This window comes from Perna viridis, chromosome 7 (assembly GCF_037379345.1).
Source record: "Perna viridis isolate PV_CMFRI_1.1 ecotype Kerala chromosome 7, ASM3737934v1, whole genome shotgun sequence".
In the NCBI taxonomy this organism is placed as follows: domain Eukaryota; kingdom Metazoa; phylum Mollusca; class Bivalvia; order Mytilida; family Mytilidae; genus Perna; species Perna viridis.
The window spans coordinates 38,181,302-38,209,275 of record NC_142451.1 but is presented as its reverse complement, the minus strand read 5'-3'; the positions used below and the strand labels follow the sequence as shown (position 1 = coordinate 38,209,275).

The following is a 27,974-nucleotide window of genomic DNA, read 5'->3' as shown; positions in this document are numbered from 1 at the left end:
CTGTACTAGTAGCACAAACTGTTTTAAGAGTTGTGAGAATTTCTCATTCCAATATAGTAATCCAACTCATTCTTTCAATCTGAATTTTGTTCCACACATTGCCTTATAATGATAAATCACTTATAAAAGCACCTAATAAATAATACACTTAAATTTTATGACACTCTCTAGTTTTACAGCCTTTTCCTCTTTATACTATTTGCTTTATAATGGTAAATTTGCCAAGAATTTGTATATCCATTCCAAGTGTTTAACTTTCACTTTCAAAGTCAGTCCCCTTTTTTCAAATTCCTTGCCAAAGTCAGGAAAATATCATATTCTTCTTGACACCAGATTTGCAAGAGGCAAAAATGACAAACTTTAGTACTTAAATTATAATAAAAAATTAGGTAAATGTCACCCACTACATTAACACCACCTCTGCATGAGTCAAATCGTCTGAAAACACTACGTTTCTTTAATATTCCTATTGACTTATTCTATTATAAACAGTTATATTAATGCATAAATGGTGTAAATTGCACCTTTATTTACATTTCACAACCACATCCTTATACTGAAAACAGATCTCCAGCTGATTGTAAAAGGAAAACTATATAATCCTCATGCATGACTTTGAAGGTAAGTATATGCAGTATATTTAAAAGTATCAAGTCACAATATCCAAGGCTTTTTGAAACTTTGAATGTTTTCCTTTAACAGGAAATGGAGTCAAGCCATCAAACCCACCATGCAATGGCAGGGTGACCTTTTCAGCATTTCTTAGACATTGCTTCAATATACATTACTGTTGGCATGTACATTATACAGTATTTTGTAATGTTCATTTGATTAGTACATACTTAGTACTAGTGTACATTTTTTGCACAGTGTTTGTAGTTTATGTCCAAATTTAAGCCACTTGCACTAGATTTATAAAGTATCAATGCCTTAGATGATAAAAATATTGGCTGAAAACTTTCTCTTCCTGATTAATGCAGACATTTTTATGCAATGTATATCTCCCTAGTCCAACACCTACGAGACATTACAGTATTGATATTCCATCTATCACCAGGTGTTAACAAGTAACTTCAAAGATAATAATCAAGGTGTGTGATGAACATGTGATTCCACAATCCCACATTGTTAGAGACGTTCATAGGTATCCATGCTAGTAACTGGAAAAGGCAATAGCTTTACAAATTATGTAAATTACAGCAAGTAAAATAGATAACTTCAGTGGCTAAGTTGACTTTTTTTTCACTGAATGACCATTTATTATCTACTAAACTTCCTAGTCCACTATTATACCATAGGTATAAATCTATGTCTGATAGAGAGTTTAAAATCTTCTTATTGTTCATCAGGTAATAGTCATTTAATCAAGGTAAAACCATCTCGTTCTCCTGAAGTTAACTATTTTAATCGCTGTAAGAGAGAAGCTCCACTGAGAAATCATCCTTAAACGAATCTACATCTCCACATGCAATTCAGATCACTAAGATCATCCAAACAAAAAATTCCTTGAAGTCGATATATGCCAAGTGAAGCAATAAATTTCACTTCAAAAAGTCAGCAACATTTCTTGTTCGTAGTTCAAACAATTTTAGAAAGCTAAATAAAAGGCTCCTTTTAACAGTACATTGTAGTATGGAAAAGAACAAACAAGAACTTTAACTGGTATGCTGAGGGAGGAGTAACAGTGTTAACAAACGATAAAAATATTTATCTCTTCAAGCCTAGCCACAAACTGAAGTTGAACTTTCTTTCTTCATGCTTCAAATAACTTTTACTTTCATAAATAAAAATTCATCATGTACTAAATGTGGACATTTTGTCATATTAAGGTTATTTATAACAGTTTTTGGAAGTATAAAACCCCTTGAATCTGAATACATTAAATTACACAGGCTATTACATTATGAGATATAAAGACAGAATTAATATCACCGACAATTGAGAAAAAATGGTTTATTACGACTCATACCTTTCCTCAATAATGTATTTGTATGAAAACCACAAATGTTGATGCTTTTGTTACTTGTGAGTAAAGGTGCTCTCAATCTAAGTATTAGCCTCATCAAAGAGAAAGTATTTGTTCACTAACTTTTAAATGGGAGAACTGAGTAGCACTCTACATAAGAAGAATTGTGAGTAAGCATACACTGTGATTACCCCCTCCCTAACACCCATGCAGCATAAAGTTTGACTATTTCCCTTTACAAACTGTTTTGTGCATATCTACAAATAATGCTTAATCACAATATAGTTACAGTGAAAACCATTGAACATTTTTTGGGAGTTGGACTTACAATGTGAACAGACAGACAGACAAACAGAGCAGTTGACTCCTTTATACCTCCAAATTTTGTTTGTGAAGGGTATAAAAAAGCTAGTGATGATGATAAATATACAAAGCCATCTCTATGCAAATATGGGAACAAGCATCTTGCATGTATTCAAGTTTCTAATTACCAGCCAATGTAAGTTTACTTCAAGCTTTCCACATATGTCTAAATTATATTTTCACAAAAAGGCCAAGTTTACAAACCAATGTTAATTACTATTACCAAACAAACAACAGAAAGTTTTCATTTGTAGCTTAGATGTACTTCCCATGCCATGATACTTTAATGCAAAGACAAAATAACAATTCTTTTCAAGCTTATAAAAGGATCAAACATTATCAATCATGATAGAAAGTTTCCTCCTAATCAGCGACTGTTGGATAACTTTAATGACATGATTAAGTGCTCAAATAAGGGGGACATGAATATTTCACGATTATGGAATTAAATTTATCTTCTACACACACTGTCTTTGTTTGCATTTCTAATTTATTCCATTCAGATTTGTTTACATTGGGAGTTTGCAATTAAAATATTTGCTAGAGGGTGGAGAATATCAGAAATAAGGAAATTACTTCAAAAGGGGAATAACTCAAAATATTTGTCTGGAAGTGCTGAGTTACTGTGATAGTAGTTTTCTTTGCAGAGTATATAATTTTACTTTATTCATGGACCACAGAAAAAGGTCAATGTATCTGCAAAAATTATGTCGAATACTTTGAAGTAGATCATTCTTTAACAAACTGTAAAATTGAATTCCATTATTTATTCTATAGTAATTAGCTATTGTCAACAATTTGGTATCTTACCTTACAAGTTATAATTTTTTTCATTGTGCATGAATGATTTTCAGTAATTTGTTTTTAAATTTGACCCTTACTTCATGTCCCTGTTAAGGCATTTCATAAGAATATAAAATATCCCCAAAAAATTCTTCTTTATCTTCCCTTCAGCAATATCTACACAATCATGATACTCAATCTTCATAGTGAGATCAGAGAGCTTTACAGCAACATGCACAGGCAAGTTATTCCAGAATGATGACAACAAAAATTTGCAAAGTAGATTGGAAGTACATACAACGTTTGCTTAATGAGAACATCACATTGAAATCAATGTCTACACTTTTACTTTTGTCCCAAACTCAATTTTAAAGACAAAAAATATGAAAATGCCAGAAACAATGCATTTATGGTTCAAAATAGACATGAATATTCTATTTATTTTAATGCCAAATTTTACATTATATTTAAATTTAAAAATTCAACAATCTCTGCAGGCTAAGTAATGCTCATACATGTTCTGTTCTACATGAGCCAATGACAATAAAACTTAATACTGTAAAAGTACTATTGTTTGTGATGTACCAATATTTGTGGATTTTGTGGGTAAGTTAACCATGAAATTTGATTCCAAACGCGAAGGATTATTTACTTTAAATTGTGTGACAGGATCATCAAAACCACAAATTCAAGAATACATTAACTTGGGCTTTTTTCCCTAAACCACAAAAACTGATAACCATGAATGTAAGTGCTTCCACAGTGATTTTCAAAAAGATATGCTGCGCTCACTTTTAGGCAATGCCTACTCCATATTAACAGTTTCATAAAAATCAATTGAACAATAATGGGGTTGTGTATTTACTAGCTTTTGACATGAATAGATATATACACCTTACCTTTTCTGGTTATGTTTGACATTTATATCTGTATTTTCTATACGGAAAGATGTTTTACTTTATTATTTCATGTATGTGAATGGTAAGTTGGGACCCATTCTCGTGAAATCACACAATCATGTGACAAGACTTACATACCCTATTTATATTACCAGATCATTCATCAAAAAGCCATTAATTTAAGTACTGATGGCAACAATTATTTAAAATATTTATGATTTGTTCTTCTGACATTGTGAAAAAACACCCCCCAAAAATATCTTGGTATAAAGTGACAGACTCTAATTCTGATTGCATAAATGTGAGCTCTTAAAACCCAACAGTTTTTGAAAAAGAAAAAAAATATGCTTAAAAACTTAAGAAAGTGCATATTTATAGACCCTATCAGACCAGTTGAAATAATCACATATTTTGCTTACCTATTTCCAGAGAATCCAGGATGACATTTGCAGTAGAAATCATTCACTTTGTCAACACATTTTCCTTGGTTAAAGTGATCATAACAGACCCCTTCTTCACAGTCATTGATATTCATCTGGCACCAGTTGCCTTGGTACCCACTTCCTGTACAATTACACTGGTAACCATAGTAATCAGGTAAACAGGAAGTACCATGTTTACATTGATTGTAATTGCAGCCATTGCCACCAAGGCAGCCATCTTGAATTTTATACTTGCCAAAGACCTTAAAATACTGTGCCGTTGTAAAGTTCACAAATTTTGAATGTTTATAAAACGGTAATAAAATTCCACCTATCCTGACTTCCCGAAGACATCCACTATAGTAATGGTGAGCAAAAGAACCAAAAATTGAAGTATAACCCAAAGTAATGTTTGGAGAAGAATTTGGATAATTAATCAATGTATGAAGTGATATTGCTTTATTCGATAGCACTGTAGAGTTGGTTTTCATTTTCTCTGTGCCATTTTGCGACACAGTCACAGAGAGTGTTTTATCCATATCCTTGATAGTGACCATATACCAAGACTTATCAGCTACAAACAAATCCACCTCCACTTCCTGTGGCTCTGTATTGTCAAGTTTACATGTGACAATCACATTTCCACCGATAAGTTCTGTCTTGATGTATCTATCGTTTTCATTCTTGATAAACAAAATATGTCCATTTCGGACTATAGTCCGTAACTTTAGTGAGATTTCATGAACTTGGAGATTAGAATTTATGTGTTTTGTGAAGGTTATGATAGATTGTTCTTTTTCTGAGAAAGTTGCTGTGCTAATACCTGAAAAAAATTGTTTCATTCATTAAATTTAAAAATGATGCTGAAAAGTTTATGTTTTTCAAGTGTTCCTTGAAAAAAATTATATGTTGTTTGTATTTAAATCAGGACATTGAGAACACATATTTTCCTGTCTACAGTTCTTGGTATAACCCTCTTTTGTTTTTTATTCAATGAAAACTTATGTTTTTTTTACATCATTTGTTTTTATTTTACATTTGACCCAATAAAACAATTACCATGAAATTTTAATCAGTGAGACTTTTCTACTGGTAATTAAAGGAACACAACTCATATATTTCACCAATTTTATTCTCATTATTGTGATGCTACAAATATAGTTAAATAATCTATGATGTTAATCAAGTCTGACTATTGGACTGGTATACCCTTAGAGAACCTTTGGTACACCAGCAGTGGCATTGACACAGTGATTTCAAAATACAAAAGATAAGTGAGCTCAAATCCAAGTTCATTTTGATAGAAAAAAATCATAAATTTCTAAAATTTCCAAAATTTCTAGCAACATTTACTACAGATCTGCCATTGTTAGATCCATCTATGTTTGTTAAAACAAGTGATTAAACCCAGAAATAGTTTTGTTCAGAGAAAGTATATTATTTTGATACTTTAACTACTTTGAAGGTACTTATAATACAGTGAAATCTGTCCTTGGACCATGAAAGATCTTAAAACCTGTCTAAACCTGCCACACATGAAAGTTCCTTCAAATTAGTTCAAGGAGGTAGACCTGGGGTAAGGGACATAGCTTTTGAAATCAGTGATAAGTTTGCATCACTTTCGATTTCATCAATGCCTATCATGCTTTCCTTTGAAAAAGAATGAAATAAATCCAAGTTACTTTGATGCTTAGATGAGATTGATGCTAAATGCTGTACACAAACATTCCAAAGATTTGTAAGAGTTATGTCCTTTACCCTAGGTCTGCCTCCTTAAATGTATTTTGAACCTTGGTAAACAAATACACCTGCCTAAACTGAATTAATTTTGAAGTCCAAAAAATAAGTCCTGTTTTGACAGGTTTAACTGTAAATTAATGTTTGTTTGTCAAGTTCTGAATTTGTGGATTGGATGGAGTCTCTTTTAAAATTTGATGGGAGTTTCAATTTTTGGTTTGATCAATCAATGAACACCACAAAAATTGGTATGCCACAAACAATTATTATTCAGGAGTATTTCACATTAAAAAAAAGTAAATAAATCATTTTGATTGACTTACATTCGAATCCATCAGGAAGTGTATGACACTCGGCTGAAGCTGGACAAGAGTTATCCTTACAGAAATCCAATTCACTGCAGTTCTTGCCAATAAAACCATGTGGGCAAGTACATCTGAAAAATAAGATCATTAATGTGTACACAAGTTTTAACATAGTAGCTACAAATACATATGTATGTACACTTTCACAGAACTAGTGGTACATATTTTCTAAGAGATTTACGAATCTGAATAATCTTCTAAACCTGTGGTTCAATTTAAAAAAAAGTTGTGAATGTTCTATCAGCCATAAGTTATGATGTCACAATAATTTGATCTTTTATGATGTCATAACTTACAACTAATATTTTGATAAAAAGGACTGCAGAGCCTTGACAGATTTCTCTATAGTAAGTATGACAGTATATTGTCATACACAGGAAAATTGCAATATATGTTTATCATATGTTTCTGAAACATATGAAAAAGATGTTTTTCATGTGTTTACAAATATATAGGACCAACATGAAAAAACTCATGTTTTTAATTATAATGTAAATATATGTTAATCTTTCATTAAAAAATTAATAGGAAAACAAATGTTCCTCAGATAATATTCAACCATTAAAGGCATATATTTCCACTGGGATTGGGGAAAATATACAGTTATGTGCAAATATAGATACCTCTATAATAGTTCTAAAAATAGGATTCCACATGTTTTGAAACATATGAAAACATAAGTTGCAAGTTTTCATGTGTACTGTATTATCACATTGTACATGTTGTGTGAATGTATGTTTTGATCAACATGGCCTAGCTGTAAGGGCCAAATGTTTACGGTTAAATAAAATATTGTTATTCTTATATACAAGTTATATACATTTCTAAATGAAATTTGTCAAGAAACGTAATTAACTATCATGAATACTTACCCTAAATAAAATTTGTTTATACTACATGTAGTACATTCAGTAAATATTAAACATTGAACAATTTGACCATACTTGTTATTTAAAATGACTGTCTTTTTAAATGCCAATTGAAAATTTCAGAAACTTTCAAGCCATTTTTTTTAAATTGGGGTGGTCTTTTTTAAAGTTGCAGTTACTGCAACATGTTTTAAAAAGAAAAACTGCACCATGACATCCAATTTAACATAAGTTATCTGCAAACCTAACTATTTTTAACGGATTTTTTAAGATTTGAAGTGACAATAAAATGTTACAATTCTTAAATTATACATTTACTCACTGGAAATCATTGAAAAACACATTAGCACAAGTTGCATTATTTTCACAAGGGAGAAAACTACAGATGTCATCAGTTACTTCCCCTCTCTCCAAAGAGCTAGTATTATTGGCAACGTAGGTAGAGCCACCATCCTCTCCATACAATAAAAGCTTTTCTGAGTTTAACTCAATGTCTTGAATAGTTCCTTTATATTTTCCAACATTTGATAAATCAGAAATCTGGTTTATGTTAATCGTAAAGTCAGAAGACCTTTTTTTCCTTCCTGAAAGAAGAGTGTCGGGTATTTTTCCTCCTATATATAAGTGATCAGCTGTTAACTGACATGATGGGCTGAGGCTGACAGATTCACTGACCGTATATGAGTCAATGTTGAGGGTAAAAGTGCCACCTTCTAATTTAACTCTAGTTAAATGTTGATTGCCATCATCAAATCTAGTCTCATTTATAAAAAATGCCTGTTGATAGTCACAGAGAACAACACGACTTAAAATGTACCCCTGGTAAAGTTCTAATGTAATGAACGTTCTATTAACATCCCCAATGTACATCATTAGACCCTGCATCTCACGGGTGCGGAAAAAAAACGAAAGTTCTAATAAAGTCTGTAATGCCACCCTAAGGCCAGAAATGTCAAAACTGGTCCAACTATCAGCACCTCCTTTGGAAAATGTAGCTGCTGTATAGCCTGAAATTAAAAAAAAAACACCTGTTGTTACCTCTTGCATATTAATGTAAAAGAAGCATTATTATGTAGCTCCAAATTTTAATATTCGAGAGTAGTTTGTACTCTTAACCACTTAATTTAATTCAATATTAAGTGCTCAATATATATTTTAAAAAACTCTGACACAACTTTTCCAGTAAACAATAACAATGACACATTTCTAAAAAAAAAAAAAAACATTAAGATTTTGTAAAATCTTGGTGAAAAAATTAGTATTTATCAGTCATTTCTTCAGTGATTGTCTCACAAGGCTATAACCCCAGAAACTGTTAATGTTTTGAGGTTATTCTTTGACATGTATATTCAGGTTTTGCTGAGAGCTTGGTTTATGGGTCAATTTGGTTTTTCATTCAGACATGTTTGTTTTTGTTCAGTTTATGGTTTATATGGTTATGCTAGATAAACATACTTTTTTCACAATCATTTCCATAGTAAGGTCTGTAACAGACACATCTGTATTTATTCCACAAGTCTATACATGTCCCTTTGCGAGAACAGGAATCAGGTGTACACTGTACACTCCTAGGACAGTTATCTTCAACGTTAACTTGAGTCACATTAGTCTGAACAGTTCCTGGTACAATAACAAGTGAATTAATTTTTATATCCTCCATGCATCCAATCCATGAAGATTTGGAAACAGTTTTCAAGGCTTTGAAATTACTACCTGGTTTTCCAAATGAAATTGTTTTCAAAGGAGCTCCAATAGTGTAATTGACTTTCAACTTGCAATTTGATGAACATTTAGAACTGATGAGTTCAAAATGTAGTTCATTTGTTTGTACCACCTTAATTTCATGCCAGTTTGAATCATTGACACGGAATCCAAAATCATGACTTTCAGTCCTAGCATTACTTGTTTCTCCGGTTGGGTAAGTAACATACAATTTGCCATCAAAAAGTTCTACTGTAGAAAATAATTTAGAAGTCAAAAATTGACCATCCCAAGAAAATATAAGCCCCTTTGAAAGAGTAGTTCTAAATCTGAGAGAAATAGTGTTATTTTCAGCTTTTAGATATGTATATTTGATAAATGTACTGTTACTGAAGGTCATAGTTGTTGATGTCTGACACAGATCGCCCGTATATCCAGGTAAACAGGCACATGTATACGATTGGTTGTTTGTTGCCTCATCAACGAGATAGGGTTTACAGGTAGCACCATTTTCACACAAGTTATTTTCACAAACAGTGAGTTCTACAGTACAATTTTTCCCTCCATACTGCTTCCCTTGATAGAACTCAGGACAGACACAATCATAATCAGCAACCTTGTCATTGCAAATTGCACCATTTTGGCAAGGTAGGAGTTCTAGGCATTCATTGATTTCATTCTGACACATGTCACCACGGTAACCAGGTGCACATTTACAGGTGTAACCATTGATTCCATCAATGCACGTAGAGCCAAACTGACAAGTGTTGTTTACACACTCATCAATATTCACCTCACAGTTTACACCTATAAAACAATTGGACGTTTTAATGAACAAGGCAAAAAATATTTTTCATACTATTTGGTATAGCAGGGGGTTTTTAATTTGGCATATTATAACAGTCTGTCTATAAACGGCAGAATAAATTCCGGGAAAAATTTACTCTGATAATTAGAGCACAATTTAAGATGATTTTGTTAATCAACTGTATTAAAAAAGCTAAACATATTTGAAAAAGGACCCCCAAGAGTTATAATTAATTCAATTTGGATGTTTTAGTACTTATATTAGGACCATTGTTGTCCTTTCATTCCAATACTAAGTTATGTCAGGTAAATTCAAATAGGAAAATTTAAGTGTAAGTAATTGTAAGAATAAGACAAAATTTGAAAAATCAGAAACATTCATATGAATGTCAAAATCCCACTGATCTGACAATATTATTTCACTCAAGAAGTATTTCTTTATTTGAAAAGACCACTATTTGTTCTCTATCACTGGATTTGTTCTGAAATTTTTTAATAGAAGGAGATTTTTGACAAGAGTTATCTGCCCTTAAAATGTTCATTTTTTTTTTTAAGTGCATTTCAATTTACTAAAATGATATGGAAAATTTAGTCCTCTTTCTTTGATTCTGATGGTGCAAATAGTAAAATTACACTTTCAAAATGAGGGGATTTTTCATACCATACAATGTTTCACCCTCTGCCTGATTCCTACAGGGACTGATACTTAATTTTAAATTAGGACTTACTGGTACAATAGTACCATGCATTTCTCTGTCTCTGGAAGAAGTCATTATTGTATGGGCCTTAAAAACTTACCAGTAATTCCAGGAATGCAGGCACAATCATACCCAGCAGCTGTCTGGTAAGAGAAGTCAGGACGACTTTGAATTGACCTTTGAGTACAAGTTCCATTGAACTGACAAGGATTGGATACACATTCATCAATGTCAATCTGACAATCCTTCCCTGTGTAACCTAGGAAACAGTTACACTGGTAGTCCTGAAAAATAAAGGAAACTTAGAATTAAAAATTGACTCAAGAAAAAAAGGTATTTTTACCATGAATCCACAAGGCAAAGTTTAAAGCCTATAAAATCATATTATACTTGGCTATCAAATGTGAAAATGTCAACTCATTTAAATTGTTGCCACCTAATCAAAGGCATGAATTGTGTAAATAAAAAAAAGCAATCTGAACAATGCAGGAAAAGATAACTTACCTTAATAAGATCAGTACATGAAGCATTATTCTGACAAGGCTGTAGTATGGCACAATCATCGATGTTAAACTGACATTCTGTACCATTAAAACCAGTATCTGTACAGTTACACACATATCTAAAATAATAAGGGAGATAACTCTACATACACGTATGAAACTCTTGTGTGGGGATTCAGAAAGATGATTACTATGGATGATTCTGAAGGTTTAACAAGCATTGAAATTTTAAAACTGCCATAAAACAACTTTAAATACACTTATATACATAAAACGTTAACATAGTACCAATCAGAACTATTTGTTTGCAGAGTGACTGCATCATTACTGGTTTCCATGTAAGCAGCTTCAACTATTCTTTTACATTTTTCTGATCTTTGAAGTTTTAAACCATATATTTAATGTTTGAACCATATGATATTAATAAATTATTTTTCTTGACTGAAAGAATGTTCAATAAATTAAGTAAATATCATTATGTTTTATGCATTTATAAATGCGTCATTTATTTACCAGTTCCACATGGATAGTTAATATGTCATAGATGGAGATTATTATTGTATAAGTGGAATGTATTAAAACCTTTGAATCCAGAATGTGTAGTAAGAAAAATAAAATTTTAAGTGACTTCCAGTACATAATAAATAAAGTAGAATATTATATAACAGTTCAGTTTAGTAAAGTACATAATACTGTGCAATGCAGTTGAGCATAATACAATGCCAATCAATGCAGTACAGCATAGTACAATGCAGTTCAATGCAGTAAAGCACAGTACAATGCAGTCCAATGTAGTACAGCACAGTACAGTACAATACAGTCCAATGCAGTACAGCACAGTACAATGCAGTTCAATGCAGTAAAGTAACATACATGATCTCACAGTAAAATATAGAAGAGTAACATCTTACAATAAGGACAAATAATATTACTGTAATCAATAACAAAATCATATAAATTTTTATTATGCATCAACACCTCCCTTCTCCAAAATAAAAATTTAAAAAAAAACATTTATACTGTGGTTACCCTGAAGTATACTGTATCAGTACTTTTGGTTTGCCTGAAATCTCAAAACTAAAAAACAATGTATAATGTCCTTAAATCATGTGGCAATATGTGTCAAGAGGTCTAACCTGTTGTTACTGATACTTATACTAAAAATGCACACAAGTTTCTCACAGTTTGAATTTTATATTTCTAACATGTACTGTCTATTTTATGACTTCCCTTATATACAAAAGAATAATATGATAGTAACTGGAAAGAAAGAATAACCAATATCTGATAAAGTGCACCAGACAAAGCCTAAATTTTACAACTGTGTGCACGATTCTTGGCACAAGTAATTATATTTTGGTTATTCACAATAACCTATTGATTATCCTATTTATTATACAGATTTTCTCCATGATTTGTTGCTAAATTCAACATAAATTTGAAAATTTTTTTATCAGTGTATTGATATTCAAGTTGTGACATTTTTGTCGAAGAAAGGCTGAGAGTGAAATCACAGTGTAAATTATGGAAATTTTTTACACAGGGATCATTCAATAAATCACTGCTATCTATACAATAAAATTTAGTAACAACCTTCCATACAAAATATTTACAATCTTTGATAACCTTTAATAAGGAAATATTTTGAATTCAGGGGTTTTGCTTTCCAAAACCCTTCCTGAATGCCTTTATTTCTAATTACATACAACTCCATTCCAATTTCTAGACTGATCTATGGTATTCAAATTACCAGTTAGTCCTTCCTTCCTTACTATTGATAGGGTATACCCCTGGTAGGGCTTAATCTTAAACATTTATCTACTAAAGGCAGCAAAAATTCCCACATATCAAACTACAGAACTGAACCCTTCTTGGACTGTAGAATTTGTTTGGTTTAAACAGGTGTTCAGTTTACTCAGGTTCAATATACATTGACACTGATACATGTAAAGAGGGACTTCAAAAGTGTCTGGTTTAGACAGGTTTCAGAACAATTCATAATTTTGGTTTAGAATAGTTTTACTATCCTCTTATAATATCTTGCCATATTTCCTTACCCATTAATTTTATCTTTACACTGGCCGTGATTCAAACAAGGTGATGATGCACACTCATTAATGTCTGTCTCACAGTTCAGACCAGTGATACCAGGAATACAAGAACAAGTGTAGCCGTTTATACCATCATCACAAGTACCATTGTATTGGCAAGGGTTGGATTCACACTCATCGATATTTGTCTCACATCTTGGACCTGAAAAAAAAAGGCAAAATCACAACCTATACGTGATATTTGCACCACACAAAAGTTCTACAGATGGGAAAATATTCCTTAAATAACAAAAAACTAAATAAATTGATCATATAGTCTAAAGGCACATAATGCAAGCTTTATCATCTTTATAAGAAAAAATTGACAAAAAAGGCAGGGCACCTGGGCCTTTCCCAATCAACCTCAAGGGAACACTACATATATCATTAGAAATAATAATTTGTTATTTATTGACCAAATAGTACTAGTGCACATCTAAAAACTTGAACTGGCCAGTGGATTGATTTTGGTTAAGCACTGTACACATGGAAACAAGTATATCTATTTCAATTTAACTGCAAAATGATGTTAAAATCAAAACATTTTATAAATAAAAATACTTGCTTTTCCTCAATCAAAGGAGATAATTTACCTGTGAATCCTGGTACACATATACAAGAGAAAGTTCTGTCCCCTGATATACATGTTCCACCATTTTTACATGCTGGTGGGTCATCTTTTACAATATCTGATGATTCACAGTATGATGTTCGTAATTCACAGTTTTTACCTGAAATAATGAAAAGAAATAAACAGTAGTAAAGAACTGTCATTATGTAATTACTTGGGCAATACCAACATGTAAATGTTTAGCAATTATCTACTAAAATCTGTTGATGCGAGACAAATTTAAAAATAGTGCAAATCTTTGTGTTATCAATTGTATTTTAAGTATTCTTCTTGTAGCTATAGTTACATCAATTGTATTTAAAGTAACCCTTTTGTTGCTTTCTTTGGGAACAAGAATATATAAATGTATCACCAATAATCAAAACAAAACCTGTGTTTTAAAACATCACAACTTTCCATATTTTGAAATGTAATAGACAAAAAAGTAGAGAAAGATATATTAGTGACCATCAAACACTATGTAAGTACCATTCTGTGTAAGAATCTGGAACTTTTTTTGGGGGGGAGGGACTCATCTTTTTCCTCAATTTGGTCTTTTTGCCTTAAATATATTCAATACATCTAGAAAACAACTGAAAAGCTATTTAAATTTATCCTGAAGCATCAGATATTTTTGACTGCTTATATCAGAAAAAATTTCCCCACCATTTGTCCATAGTGCTTTGATTTATTACTACCATAAAAAGGCAAAGTTTACAAGCTCTATGATGGTTATTTTTTTGGAGGTTATGAAGTATAAATACTTGAACAAGCAATAAAATCTCTGTGTTTTTTTTTTTTCATGTTCCACACCTTATACACAATTTGCCTGATTCTTAGACTGAGAAATACTTACCGTAAATGTACATACTGTAAATCACCTTATTTCCATGTTTCAGAATATCATTTAAATTTCACAACTAGTTTCTATAATGAAGGGACATATTCACAACAATTTATCAACATTTAAAAAAAAATAATTGCTACAATAAATATAACAAAAGACTCCTTTTTTTCTTCTTTTGTTTTGTTTGATTTTTATCATTTCCCCCTTTTACTTTTTTTGTGCACTTTAATGAATAGTGATAACAAAAGATGTATACCTTAATGAACTTACCAGTAGTATAGATTCCATTTATATCAGGCCCACACTGACAAAAATAATCCCCCGTTGTGCCTCCTCTACATGTTCCATTGTTGAGACAAATCGATGGTCGCAAGGCACATTCATCAATATCAATTTCACAATTTCTGCCTTTGTATCCAGTCAAAAACTCAAGCTTTTGCCCTGTACCATATTTGGTCAGATTGACAAAGGCCTGATGACATTTGCAAGTGTAGTTTCCAATCAGATCTTCACAAGTTCCACCATTTTTGCAAGGATTGCTCTCACATTCCTTGATTTCAACGGAACAGTTGACACCTGTGTAACCTGTTTATACAATAACAGTTTAAACATTGCAGAACAAATTGAATAGGCAAAAAGATTGTCAAACTAACTTTCCACTTTACAAGCATCTATCTCTTAAAGCTCTTTTTATTCCTTTTTTCATGAAGTTAGTTTTTTATACATCTTTAAAGAATTTTTTTTCACTTGAAGGAGCATTTAAATTTCTGTAAAGCCTTTCATGTTCTTTGGGGTTTTTTTGGAACAAAAATGATCTACATTCATAACTTTTAAATCATTATTTCATAAATTGCAATGTTGTTGTGTACAACAAGACAACAAGCAAAGTAAAAAACAGACTAAACCAATAAACAAAATGTAATATATATAACAGTAAAAAAATGACTTAAAACAGAATTTTGAATTAAAGAATAGACAAAAATCTTTCTCTTTGGACAATTTTGAAATAGAAGTATGGACTACTAGTATACCAGTAAGTCTTTAAAACAAAATCATAGGACAATATCTAATACCAATTCACTTCAATATGATAGTTAGATTTCAATATTTCGATATTTATTTAGCAATATAACCACCTCAAAATCACCATGAATAGAACCTGCTATTTGTTTGCATTCAATGAAGCTCGAGAGTATATTGTTCTATTTTTACCAGCCTTTAGCCCCAAAAACCATTTCATTCTATGTGCTTATATTTCCTACTTTCAGTCTACAGGATTTATCTCCCTTTTGCAGAGTTGTTTCCTTTATCATCAGGTATCTTGTATAGAATTATGTAAGCAATTTATAATCATTCTTTTCAACATATTCCTTCTAAATCAGAGTGATCCTGGTTAAATGTAACATGAAGTTGCATGCTTTGTTGTGCTACCCCTAATTTTATGCCAATTCAATAAAACAGCAAATTGATAATACAGTACAACATATGCACCATTTATATAAAACCACATACTACATTTAAAATCAATCTGACCAGAGGCAGATTAGAATTTGTGACCAAACATTTACTTTATCATTCCATACAGTGAGAAATGGCAAAGTCCCATAAAACAGGAAGTTGATATAGAACAGCCATAATAATGTAAGCGCCATCTATACAAAGCCAAGTGCCAAATTTTAAATCAATCCATCCACTGGGAGTCAAGATACTTGTGACACATTTCTGACGGACAAAATGACAGACCACTAACTGAAATGATGATTCAGGTTTTTACATTAATTTTGTTCATCACAGAACAGTCTTTAAGAAAAAGAAAAAAACGTGGTTTCCAACCAAGATACCTGTACTTGAGAAAAACAACTAATGCTTATTAGATTGAACTTTGAATGCTGAAAATAGGGAATTATCATACCAAACATTGACATATTAGTATTCAAATGTTATTTTGATACTGTGAATCTGCTAAAGCTGAAAGCTTGATTGTATAGCTCTAAGTTTATTGTGCATCTTACCTTCAAATTTCTGGTTTCATTGCCCAACCTTTGACTTGTTTTTACATAAGATATAATTTTTTGGGGTGTGTGTGATTTATAGTAATGATGATTAGAAATTCAAAACTGTATCAATGATTGTGATTAGATGTTGTATGAATGAAATGTGAGGTTGTTTATGTCTCATACAGTACACGTTAAAGTCAAATTTCTTCATTTTTTCTTTCCTTCAAGAGAAGCTCTCCGTGGACCATTATGTACAACACTTATTAATATGATTAAAAGCCCCTGTAATTTTTTCCTCATAATTTAAAAACCAAAGCAATTGATATTACTAGAATAAGCAACTAACCATATTTTTAAGTGAAAGAGTTTTTTTAATAAGTCTAGGAAGACGAAAGGGTGATAACTCTATTATACATTTTACTTCGCCAAAGTTCCCTGTAAATATTGGTTACATTAATATGCATTGGATATGCCAAAAGAGAAATGTTCAAAAAATGAACATAATATGTGCAATACATTCAAAAAGGGATTGTTGCAATTAAGGAAGTTACATTAGACAGTGCATCTGTTAACAGACATAAAAATTTGTGAAAATATAACTATAATGAGCAGGCAATAATTCTTGGTAAAAATATTCATAATATAACTAAAGGGCAAAATCAATATTATTTGATAATTAAGACATGGGAAAAGAAATTGCTAAAAAGACGACTCAGGTAGTCTTCAGATTAGGTACTAACCCATATAAAATTCAGATACTGCCAATAGTAGTGGTGATACAAGATGCAGAGAAACCCACAAAACAAACGATAATTTTCAGTCTACATATGTCAAATTTTGATATAACTATAGTCCTTTTCATATATGGAGCTACAATTTAGAGAGGACCATACATTCATCGTCCTCTTTAGGTAGTAGACCTAGGGTAAGGGACACAACTCTTACAAATCATTGGAACGTTTGTATTCACCATTTTATACCAACATCATGTAAGCATCAAAGTAACCTAGACTGATATCATTCTGTTTCAAAGGGAATCTTAAAAGACTTTGATGAAATTGCATATGGTACAAACATATCACTGATATGAAGTGTTACATCCCTTACCCCAGGTCTACATCAACTAAATCGAGAACAATAACTTGCCAATTTCACATTCAATCTATTTAAAATTTTATCTCAAAAATGCATCAACCCACTGATTAACTAAGACCAAGTTATGTGTTCTGTAAGTGTTTGTGAATTAAAAATAAAGTTACGTTTGTGGATTTTTGATATGCACATAGATGCCAACCCCTTTTTTAAACAATAAAAAAAATCAGTAGTCTGCCATTTGACACCTTCATAAGTAATAATCATTGAAACTGAAATTGACATCTCAAATTTATCCTGAATGAAAATGTGTTTCGTTCACTGTTTACTATTCAATTAATAAGATTTATCTTAACCATATATATGAAATTCGTGAATTCTGAACACACTGCATGATATAACTCCCCATTTAGCTTATTTCAATGGTATCTGAGAAGATGATCAGAACATGTTTTCTAAACCAGAAACGGCTCAGACAGGAAATGATTAGAAATCTGTAAATATTTAACTGTTAACCGTAAGATGGTATGTATTCCAACTGAAATTTGTAAAATTACGGACATATCTTAAAGGTTGGCATCTATGCGTGCATGTATCACCTCCTGCCTGATATTTATAAAGGTTGCTTTAATAGAAAGAAATATTCAAGTGAAGGGCATGAGAGTTAAAGTGAATAATTAATAAACAAACCTATTGGACATGCACAGGTAAAGTTATTAACCAGGTCATAACATTGAAATGGAGGCGTGCACGAATCAGCTTGGCAGTCATTAATGTTGGTACTGCAGTTTTTATCCGTAAATCCCGAAACACATGCACAGCTATAGTTGTGCAATGGCGGACTGGTCAAACAAGTGGCTCCATTCTTGCATGGCTGGAACGAGCATGCATCATAGCGAAGAGAGCAGTTCTTACCCATCCAATTGGGACCACAGTCACAGGTATACCCATTGACTAAATCGTTACAAGTACCCCCGTTTAAACAAGGGTCTGGTGAACAATCATCAATATTGTTCTCACAATTTATTCCTGAAAAAAAAATTAATTTCTGTTCTAAAACACTAAAATTTGCCAATACTGTTCCTGAAAATAATATAAAATGTCTGTTTAAAAAATCTATTATTGCGAAAGGTTGAATACTGATTTCAGTTTTTTCCTGAAAATGAAAAAAAAATCCTTTTTGAAACTACCTTATAATTTTTATGTGAGATAAAGCACAGGTAATCCTGCTCCACACAACAAACAGCCCCTGATAATGTGAGAATTGTCACATATTCAAGTTGTATTTAGGCTTTGCTAATGGCCTCCAGTCATCAGAAAATAGGTGTAAAAGTACAAAAATATGGTAAGCTGACTGAAGAACCACTATTTTTATACATTTTTTTGTACTATTTTTAGATAATATCTTTCAACGTTCTTAAAATGTGGGAAAACATCTTCATTTTCTTACTTAGCAGCCATTAGACCTGTTTTTACCAATGGTGATGATGGTAATGAATGCAAAATGCATTTTAATTTCAATAAAATCATAAGAAATGACACTACTTATATCTTATGTGAGAAAAGAAACCAAATTACAGATAATAGGCCAATATATTATTATGAAAATTATATAAGAGTTGAGTCAAGGACCATCACACAGGTATTTTCAACTCAAAAGACACTTCTCATTTGTGATGTGACATCATCCGTAAGCCTTTCAAAACTACCATGCCCATCTGTTGAAATGGATAAATCCTTCTTTTTCAATCGTAAATATCTTTGAATATTAAAATTAATATTTAAAATGCTCTGGATTGTCTATTCAAAAGATTTTTTAAAAGAGGATTTTCCATTAATATTAGCAAAATAAGTGCAACAAATTTTGAATTAGCTTTCGGCTTTCTATGTAAGTTAACCAAAAGTACCTATGAAGCATTATATCACTACACCTCCTAAATCTGGTAGTACCCGCATGTTTGGAAAAGAGAATACAGACGTAAGAACACAAGTTGAGGATACTCCATGATAAAAGCTATTATAACATGAGGCAGGTGTCGTCTATATTGATATTTAAAAAAATAAAATATCATGTCTTTTACAGTTCTACATCAACTGAATTTATTTTTCTTCATAATTCAGACAAAACATTAGGATGTGAGCTACAAATAGATAAACAATTTGTTTTTTGTTAAAAATACGAAACCAACTGTAGTAAAGATCCTTACTCAGTATTACAGGTTAACTTCCTGTCAGACTGACATTGGGCTCTCATTCACATTGATTACTGTAATGAGGATTTGAAAATTGTTCATCAACGTACTGAGTTGGTTTTAATCTTCAAAATACAGATGCCTTATAAAAAAAACAGACTTATTCAACATTAAGAAAGGTGATAGAGTAGTGTTTAAGGAGATAATCTTACCATCATAGCCTGGTAAACAAGTACAATTATAATAATTTATATTGTTATGACAAGTAGCACCATTTTGACAGGGGTTTGGAGCACAATCATCTATGTCTTGTGAACAATGGCGTCCTGTCCATCCTGCAACGCAATCACATCTGTAGTCATTGACCTGAAAGGAATGAAAAATTAACAACATGAAAAACATCTTAAAGAAATAGAAAATTAGAACCATAAAAGTAACTCAAATGAATGGAAAATTGACAACACAAAAGTTACTCATGGTGAACATTAAATTTGTTTGCTTAAAACATTAATTAAACTATTAAATTTTATCTATACAATATAGCGACCAATTTAAACCAGAACCAAATATCAACATTATTGATATAATGTTCTACAAAATTAGCCAATCTGATAAAAAAATAATAATAATAATAATGATATTAGCAAAATTAAGGTAGTACAATACAATTAGGTCATCTCTGAATATTTGGTCTCATTTTGTTGAAATAAAGCTGTTTTCAGGTAGTCTGCACAGAAATTTCTACAGTTTTGTCATAAAAAAGTTCATATTTTTTAAATCCTTGGTGTGTGGAGGTTCAAGTAATTTATAAGTAATTTAGTGATTATTGTTATAAAATCCAGTAACCATGGTAACATACTGAAAAAAATATTACTGAGTTTTAGTACAAATCAGGGATGCCTTTCCAAATTACTGTTTTATAAAATATCAGGCACTAAGACACTACCACAGGATGAAAGCATGCATGGAGTAGTTAGAAAAAGGGTAAAAATAATAAGACCCTTTTCGATTCATTCTCTCACAATTTTAGTTCCAAAAGTTCATGCGAAATAAGGTACTTTGAAAATCAGCTATCTGATGCTGAGGAGAGAACCTAATATGGCAGGGGACTGAAACGTTCCAGATACCATTCTTCCTTTAAATTACACCTGTTTACCATTACATATATTACATCTGTCTATGTATAAATGCTTAACTACGTTTAAACAATACATCCACCAAATTTCAACTTTTAAGTTTTACAAAATTTGACCGGGGTAACTTGGTGTGCGAAACAGTGCGCCTTCATGTAACTGTATAGTGCACCCTAATCAAATACGGAAACATTTATGTAATATTTACCAGATTGACACACATAGCATTATTTTGACACGGTTGGTTGTTAGTGACACATTCATTTATGTCTGTCTCACAATCAGTACCAGTAAAACCAGCAACACATACACAACTATAACTATTCACAGAATCTAAACATCTGAAATATACAAACAACAATGACTTTCATTAAATATCAGAAAAATGTACATGAGAAGTTACTTAAAATTGTGTTTTTTAATACAGAACACACATTTTGTGATTAAAATTAGACAAAAAAACATAACATTGTACAAGGAATACACAGCCAAAACTGCCACATATGAGAATCATATTGTTTGCATCATCTGATTTACACATGAATCAAGCATGATCTGATAATCATATGTTTCTCACAAACATGTTTAATATATTTCCAAGCCAAAATGAACATATGGGAATCACATGGTAGTCATTAAACTATCATATCATATGACAATCATATGAATTGAGCACCATATGATTATCACATACTGTGGAAGTACTTTAATTGTGGATACCAATTTTTGTGGATTAGGGAAGAAACACAAGTACATGGATTCTTGAATTTGTGGTTTGGAGGTTTTCAGTTCACACATCAATGGAAATCTCTTTTTCTTTAGGAACCAAAATTTGTTGCTTGAAATCCACAAACCCCATAAACAATAGTATTTTCATAGTATGGCTTTTTTGGCTGTATAGTCAATTGTTTGATGGCTGTTTTGTCTTTAGTAGTATATAATATAAAATATAAAAGGTTGTCCATGCTAACACTGACTTGTCTGCGATGGCGGTGGCCTTCTATTGTATGCCAACTAATACTATAATTGGTATATGGACATTTCCCCAATATCTTTGTTTATCTTCTTTTGAAGCTAAAATTTGAAGAACATGATTTCATCTCCTAAATAATCCTGACTTACGTAGCACCATTTTTACATGGAGAAGATGAGCATTCATTAATATCAGACTGGCAAAGATGTCCACTGTATCCTGGAGCACAGGTACAATTAAAGGCATTCTCTAAATCATGGCATGTTCCCCTGTTACGGCAAGGAGAAGAATTACATTCATCTATGTCAACACAGCTACCAGGGGAACCTGTTAACATATAGAATATTGTCAGTTGGAGGATAGATATAAGCAATTTGAATGAAGAAAGATTAAAATCTCATTAACTATACTAGATTTATACAGAAATTTAATAATCAAAATGAATCACTTACTACATCAATAAGTTACAGTATACCTGAAACTTCATTTATCAGAAAATTGATAGATGACTGAGAAGATTGCAAAACACAGAACAGTTTGTCATGTTGTAGTTTCACACCAAATTTTAAGTCATTAAAAAAAAACCTGCATGAATATGGTGAATTCATAGCCTTACAAATCAGTTTTTTAATGTAAACCATTGTACAATTTACTGGCAATACAATTTATTTTAGTATGTCTTAGTATTGCATGGCCTGCACCCATGCTCTCAGTTGCAGGAAGGCAGATTCCTTGGTATAATTTCATTTTAAGAATCAATTTAGACACATTTCACTCAGGAAGGCAGATTCCTTGGTATTATTTCATTTTAAGATTCAATTTAAACACATTTCACTGTCATGTTTTCTCATCTTTTTAGCCTTTTCTCCATAGACTTGTGATCAAGACTCAAGAGAATGAAAGTTATTCCACAGCTGTTTTAAATTTGAAGTTGTTTCAAAAACTTGTGTTAATGTCTATTATTATAAAGCGATACCAGAATTATGTTACCTGTAAAGCCTGGTTTACATTCACAGCTGTGTGAGTTTATTCCATCCACACAAATGGTGTGGAGTTCAGAACATTGAACATTTTTACAATCATCTGTGTTGGTCTCACACCTTGAACCTTCATATCCTAAGGGACAAATACATTGATAGCTGGCTACTCCATCAGTACAAGTAGCACCGTGCAGGCACGGGGAAGAACTACAATCGTTTATGTCCTGAAAAATAAATTGAAGAATTACAGATAAATAAGATTGCTACACATAGCCATGTACATGTCTCAACCGCCATAAAAATTTTGAAGTGCAATTGCCCCATAACTTCTGTTTGTTTGTTTGTTTGTTGAGGTTTAACGTCCGAGCAGCAATATTTCAGCTATAGTCAGACGATGAACATGAAATTGATGATAAAATGAACATGAAATGATGATGAAATGAAAAAGGGATGGGACACAAGGACAATGGGATCGACAAATTTTGATTGCCACTGGAAATAGGGAGAGGTGGGTATGGTCGGGCAATTTAGCCTCCTGTGGCGGAGCCCTATGGTTTCTACTACGGGAGAATACCACAGTAGGGTTCTTTAACGTGCGAGGAACGTGGCATCTTTCCCAACACGATGCACCACTATGGTTTGCGGTCAGGTTTTCCGTATTATAGCCTGACAACCCCAGCATGTAACACACCAGGGGTACCCAATTCCACCACCTGGGGCACACATCCCAGTTGCTCTGTGGGCAGAGCGCCCTAGCCCCCGGCTAAGGTTCTGAGCACTATTTAGTCGCCTTTCACGACAAGCTTAGCGCTGCTGCAGGCCTATTCTTTCAACACCCGGACCTGCACAGGACCCATAACTTCTGAAAATGAGTCAAATCAAAATGGCAGTGCAATATAATCAACTATATATGGGGACTAACAATCCTACAAAATTTAAACAAAAATCAATTGAGGGGTTTCCAAGGAGTTGTGTCCACAAATTATGAGGGACAGACAGATAGACACAAAAAGCACAGACTGACACCTGTATATGCATTGCAATCGGGAACAAATATGGAAAATGAGGTATCAAAGGGAACAAATATGGAAAATGAAGTATCAAAAAATGAAGTATATTTTTATATGTATAACTATAGGTACTTTTTGTGGACTAATTTTATATCTGGAATTTATATGGATGAATTATTCATATTAGATTGGTATTTTCTTACTGTGGTACACCAGTGTCTCTGTCTATCCTCACCTTGTAGGATAATTCAGAACTGTCTGGATTGTTTTGGTACAGGTTGGTTTACTTTGTACCATGTGGGAAGGAATTTACCTTTTTTATGTGTCTGCCTCATGGGATTTTTTTCCTTTACAACCATTATTTCTGTCCGAGTCATTAATCTGATTTTATATAATAATTGTATTTTTTGTCAGTTTCTGAGCTCATTTATTTTTTTTTTGTAGTGATAGGGTAAAATCCTGACAAATAATTGCATGTATTGCATTAAGTTTTACTAACACTTATAATCAGTAAAGTTAAATTGAATCAAGTAATATTCCAAAAATGGTCCTAAGGGGCTTACAAAAACAGACTAGATCGCCTTTTGAATCAAAATTCCCTTACTGAAAAGTTCAAAGACAATGTACTGTTAAATTTGGTCCAGTCAAGTTACAGAATTGCAAATTCTTAAAATCATTTGTAGTAAAATGTGTAACACTGACCAATCACGAGGTATTTAGATATGTATTTCGACATTTTTTTTTTGGCTGGTGCAGAAAAATCTATTCAAAAGTTTCAGACAAAAGATTCTTTCACACTAGAAAAATTACATCAAGTATACTGACATGGGTTCCAATCCTCATATTATTGAGAAGCCAACCCTATGTACATGTATAAAATATTAAAGACCAGAGTTCTTGGATTTTAGAAAATTTTAGGATTCCACTGGAAAACTCTAAATGAAAATTAACTTGCCCAAAATGAAAATCTGCTTTCTGTATTTAACTAAAACCTTTACGAAATTTAAGTTTTCTACTTGCCAAAGAGAAAGTGAAACAGAATATATTATTTTGCACTTGTCCCAGATGACAGGAATAAGACATCCTAGAGCACACTAAGACAAAACACAGTATGACTTTACTACTTACATTTTGGCACTGATCCCCATCAAACCCAGTAGGACAAGAACAGCTGTAAGATCCTATGTTGTTAAAGCACGACCCTGTCCCACAGATAGATGTCACATTACATTCGTCTATGTCCTGTTCACATGTTGTCCCTGTAAAACCTGAATGCAAAAAAAAGACATAGTGTTTCAAAGTTATATTAAAACTAGAAATACTGTAAGCTGACAAAGAAAACAAGTAAATGTCACTCCATTTGAAATTTGAGCATGTTTTAAATTGTTTTCTCAATTGCCAAATAATTCTAAATGCATTTGGGTATAAATGACAAAATTGACAACATAAATGCATGTGTGTAACAATCTATGGATTTACAGTAAGTACTTGTAATTCTAACATTGAAGTCATGCTTTTCCTTACTTTTATCTACCAATTTTCTAGAAAATTACCAGTAGTCATTAATGTACTGTATAGTGGGTGATTTTTGGAGAATGCTAGTTGTATGGCATTTCAACAGTCTGTCTAAAAAGACCAAAATAAATTTTGCTTAATATTTACTCTGGGCTTACATACTTAGTGCACTATTTAGTATCCACAAAAATTAAAACACCAGAATATTTAGTACACCTTTTTTTCCTAAAAAATTGAAAAATTTTACACCCACCAAAACAATTAGTATCAGTCTCTGTAATAATCAGGTGAAATGGGAAAAATCAGAAACATTCATGTCAAAACCCCACTGATCTGACAATGTAATATCACTAAAGGAAACTTTCTCAATACGGGAAGACCATTATTTGATCTCTGCATCACTGGCTTTGCTCAGAAACAATTCGATAACATGTTAGAAAAGTGAGGCTTTTGACAGAGTTATTTGCCCTTGAAATGTTCATTTTCAGTGCATTTCAATGAATGAACTCAATGCACCAACATGATCTGGACATCTTGTCTTATTTCCTTGATCTGATAGTGCATATAGTCAAATTAAACTTTCAAAATGGTGGTTTTTTTCATACTATGTTTCACCCACTGCCTGATTCTTACAAGGAATGACACTTAAACTGCCATACAGTATGTGATAAATGTAAAATGAACAAGTGTCCCATTCAACTTGTAGTGGGAGATAGAGAAAATGATCTATAAGTATAACCATCAACAAACAACTATACATGTACTTAAAAAACTATCAAAATGTGTCTGAGTTTTTGTACATCCAGCATGAAAACAGTGAGTTCTCTATCAAGGGACTGGTTTTAAAAACTCAGATTCTTCCTGTGCTAGTACGGATACATGTTTGATAGTTGACTTGATCTACATGTTTATATAAGTATTATGAAGACAGGATTCTTAAAAATTCTGAATTAATACGGCTCCTTGAAGGCTTCTCTAAACAGTGCCCCTTCTGAACCCCTTTCTTACATGTACACTCACCTGTACCAGTACAGTTACATGTATAAGTGTTAACTCCGTCTATACATGTTCCATGGAGACAAGGACCTGAAGCACACTCATTGATACTGATCTCACAATTAATACCTTTAAAACCTGTAAAAGAGAAAAAAATATGAGGATTTCAAGTCTACCTGACAGGGTGATTAAATACGAAGACGACAAACTGACCAAAGTGTTACAATTGTTAAGTCATTGACTTGCATGGTTAAATATCAATAACAGTTTTTGAAAATGTCATTTTTTTATGTAACAGAAGTAATTAGGCAACATTAACAAGAGGAACTATGAATGGCAATCCCTTACCATCCTACTATCTGAAAAGACAACCGTGACCTTTGACCTATAACCTTGTAAATGAGTAGGGTTCTAGACTGAATATACAAGAATCTTGACTGGTCAAAATCCCTTTACAGATGTATTTAATATTTCACTGTTACCCTGACCTTTGACCATGAAAATCAAGAAAGTTCTAGATTTATTGAATATGAACTAAGTCTGGTGAAAACCCATTGAAAGATTTTGTTCTGGCATGTTCGAAAAGTGTTATAAACAAACTAACAAATAAACAAGAAGACTTGCAGTCAGAAGTGAGACATAATTATTATCTTTTACAACTTCATCTATGAAAATATAAATTACAGAAAAATCCATGAAAAAAATCCAAACAACAAGATGTGACTACATAAGTCTTGGTAACAAACAGTCCTTATATGTATTGTAATTGTGTCAACTAATTCATAGAGATAGTGTCAAATATGTCACTCATTTTGACAGGGTTATCAAAATTTATCACAATTTGTCCCAAACTTTAAACTTGTATTTCTTCCTTAACAGCGTTACAAGGGACAATGGGATGCATGATTAGGAACTTTTCAATTGTCATTTGCTTATCACTAGTTGCATTCCTGAAATTTTTTTTGGAATCACTTAATTATTTGACATATGAAGGCTCCTACAATTTTTTTGAATACACAAAATAAAAGTAATAACAAAATAACCAGTTATAATTATAAATCAGGAAGGGAGATTTTAAATAGGAATCAACAACCGAATGAACAGTCTCATACTAATACTAACAATGTATTAATGAAGCAATCATTTGATTTCTAAGGGGGCGGATTAAATTTTGTGCCCTGAATTTTCTTTTGACCTCACTTTTTATATTTTACTTTTTTACCATACATCATCATCCTGCCTTTTTATTTCAAATTATCTTAAAGCCCCCCACTCCTCCCCCATAAAATCAAATGGTTGTTCCCTAAAGCAATATAATTTGGTGTGACATTCTGTTGTTCACTAACAAACTAGGGTTAGAAAGGTTTGAAGACACCTTCATGCCTTATCCCCTTGTTTATTGGCCTTGTCCCCTTTGATACATCAT

General features: G+C 32.1%; 1 protein-coding gene across 2 annotated transcripts in view; it reads right to left on the bottom strand.

The window, feature by feature from the left end:
- LOC148612597 (uncharacterized) overlaps positions 1-27,974 on the bottom strand; it is a 79,850-nt gene that overhangs the window by 24,488 nt on the left and 27,388 nt on the right. For both annotated transcript variants that reach the window (XM_088594136.1, XM_088594137.1), the window contains 16 exons: positions 26,573-26,686; positions 25,166-25,305; positions 23,038-23,251; positions 22,197-22,374; positions 21,283-21,415; positions 20,154-20,307; positions 18,440-18,778; positions 14,931-15,245; positions 13,797-13,934; positions 13,171-13,366; positions 11,115-11,232; positions 10,711-10,894; positions 8,860-9,912; positions 7,727-8,411; positions 6,494-6,606; positions 4,431-5,256 (listed from right to left, as the gene is read on the bottom strand). In XM_088594136.1, the coding sequence (XP_088450262.1) occupies positions 4,431-5,256; positions 6,494-6,606; positions 7,727-8,411; positions 8,860-9,912; positions 10,711-10,894; positions 11,115-11,232; positions 13,171-13,366; positions 13,797-13,934; positions 14,931-15,245; positions 18,440-18,778; positions 20,154-20,307; positions 21,283-21,415; positions 22,197-22,374; positions 23,038-23,251; positions 25,166-25,305; positions 26,573-26,686 (4,900 nt within the window). The remainder of the gene's footprint in view (positions 1-4,430; positions 5,257-6,493; positions 6,607-7,726; positions 8,412-8,859; positions 9,913-10,710; positions 10,895-11,114; positions 11,233-13,170; positions 13,367-13,796; positions 13,935-14,930; positions 15,246-18,439; positions 18,779-20,153; positions 20,308-21,282; positions 21,416-22,196; positions 22,375-23,037; positions 23,252-25,165; positions 25,306-26,572; positions 26,687-27,974) is intronic.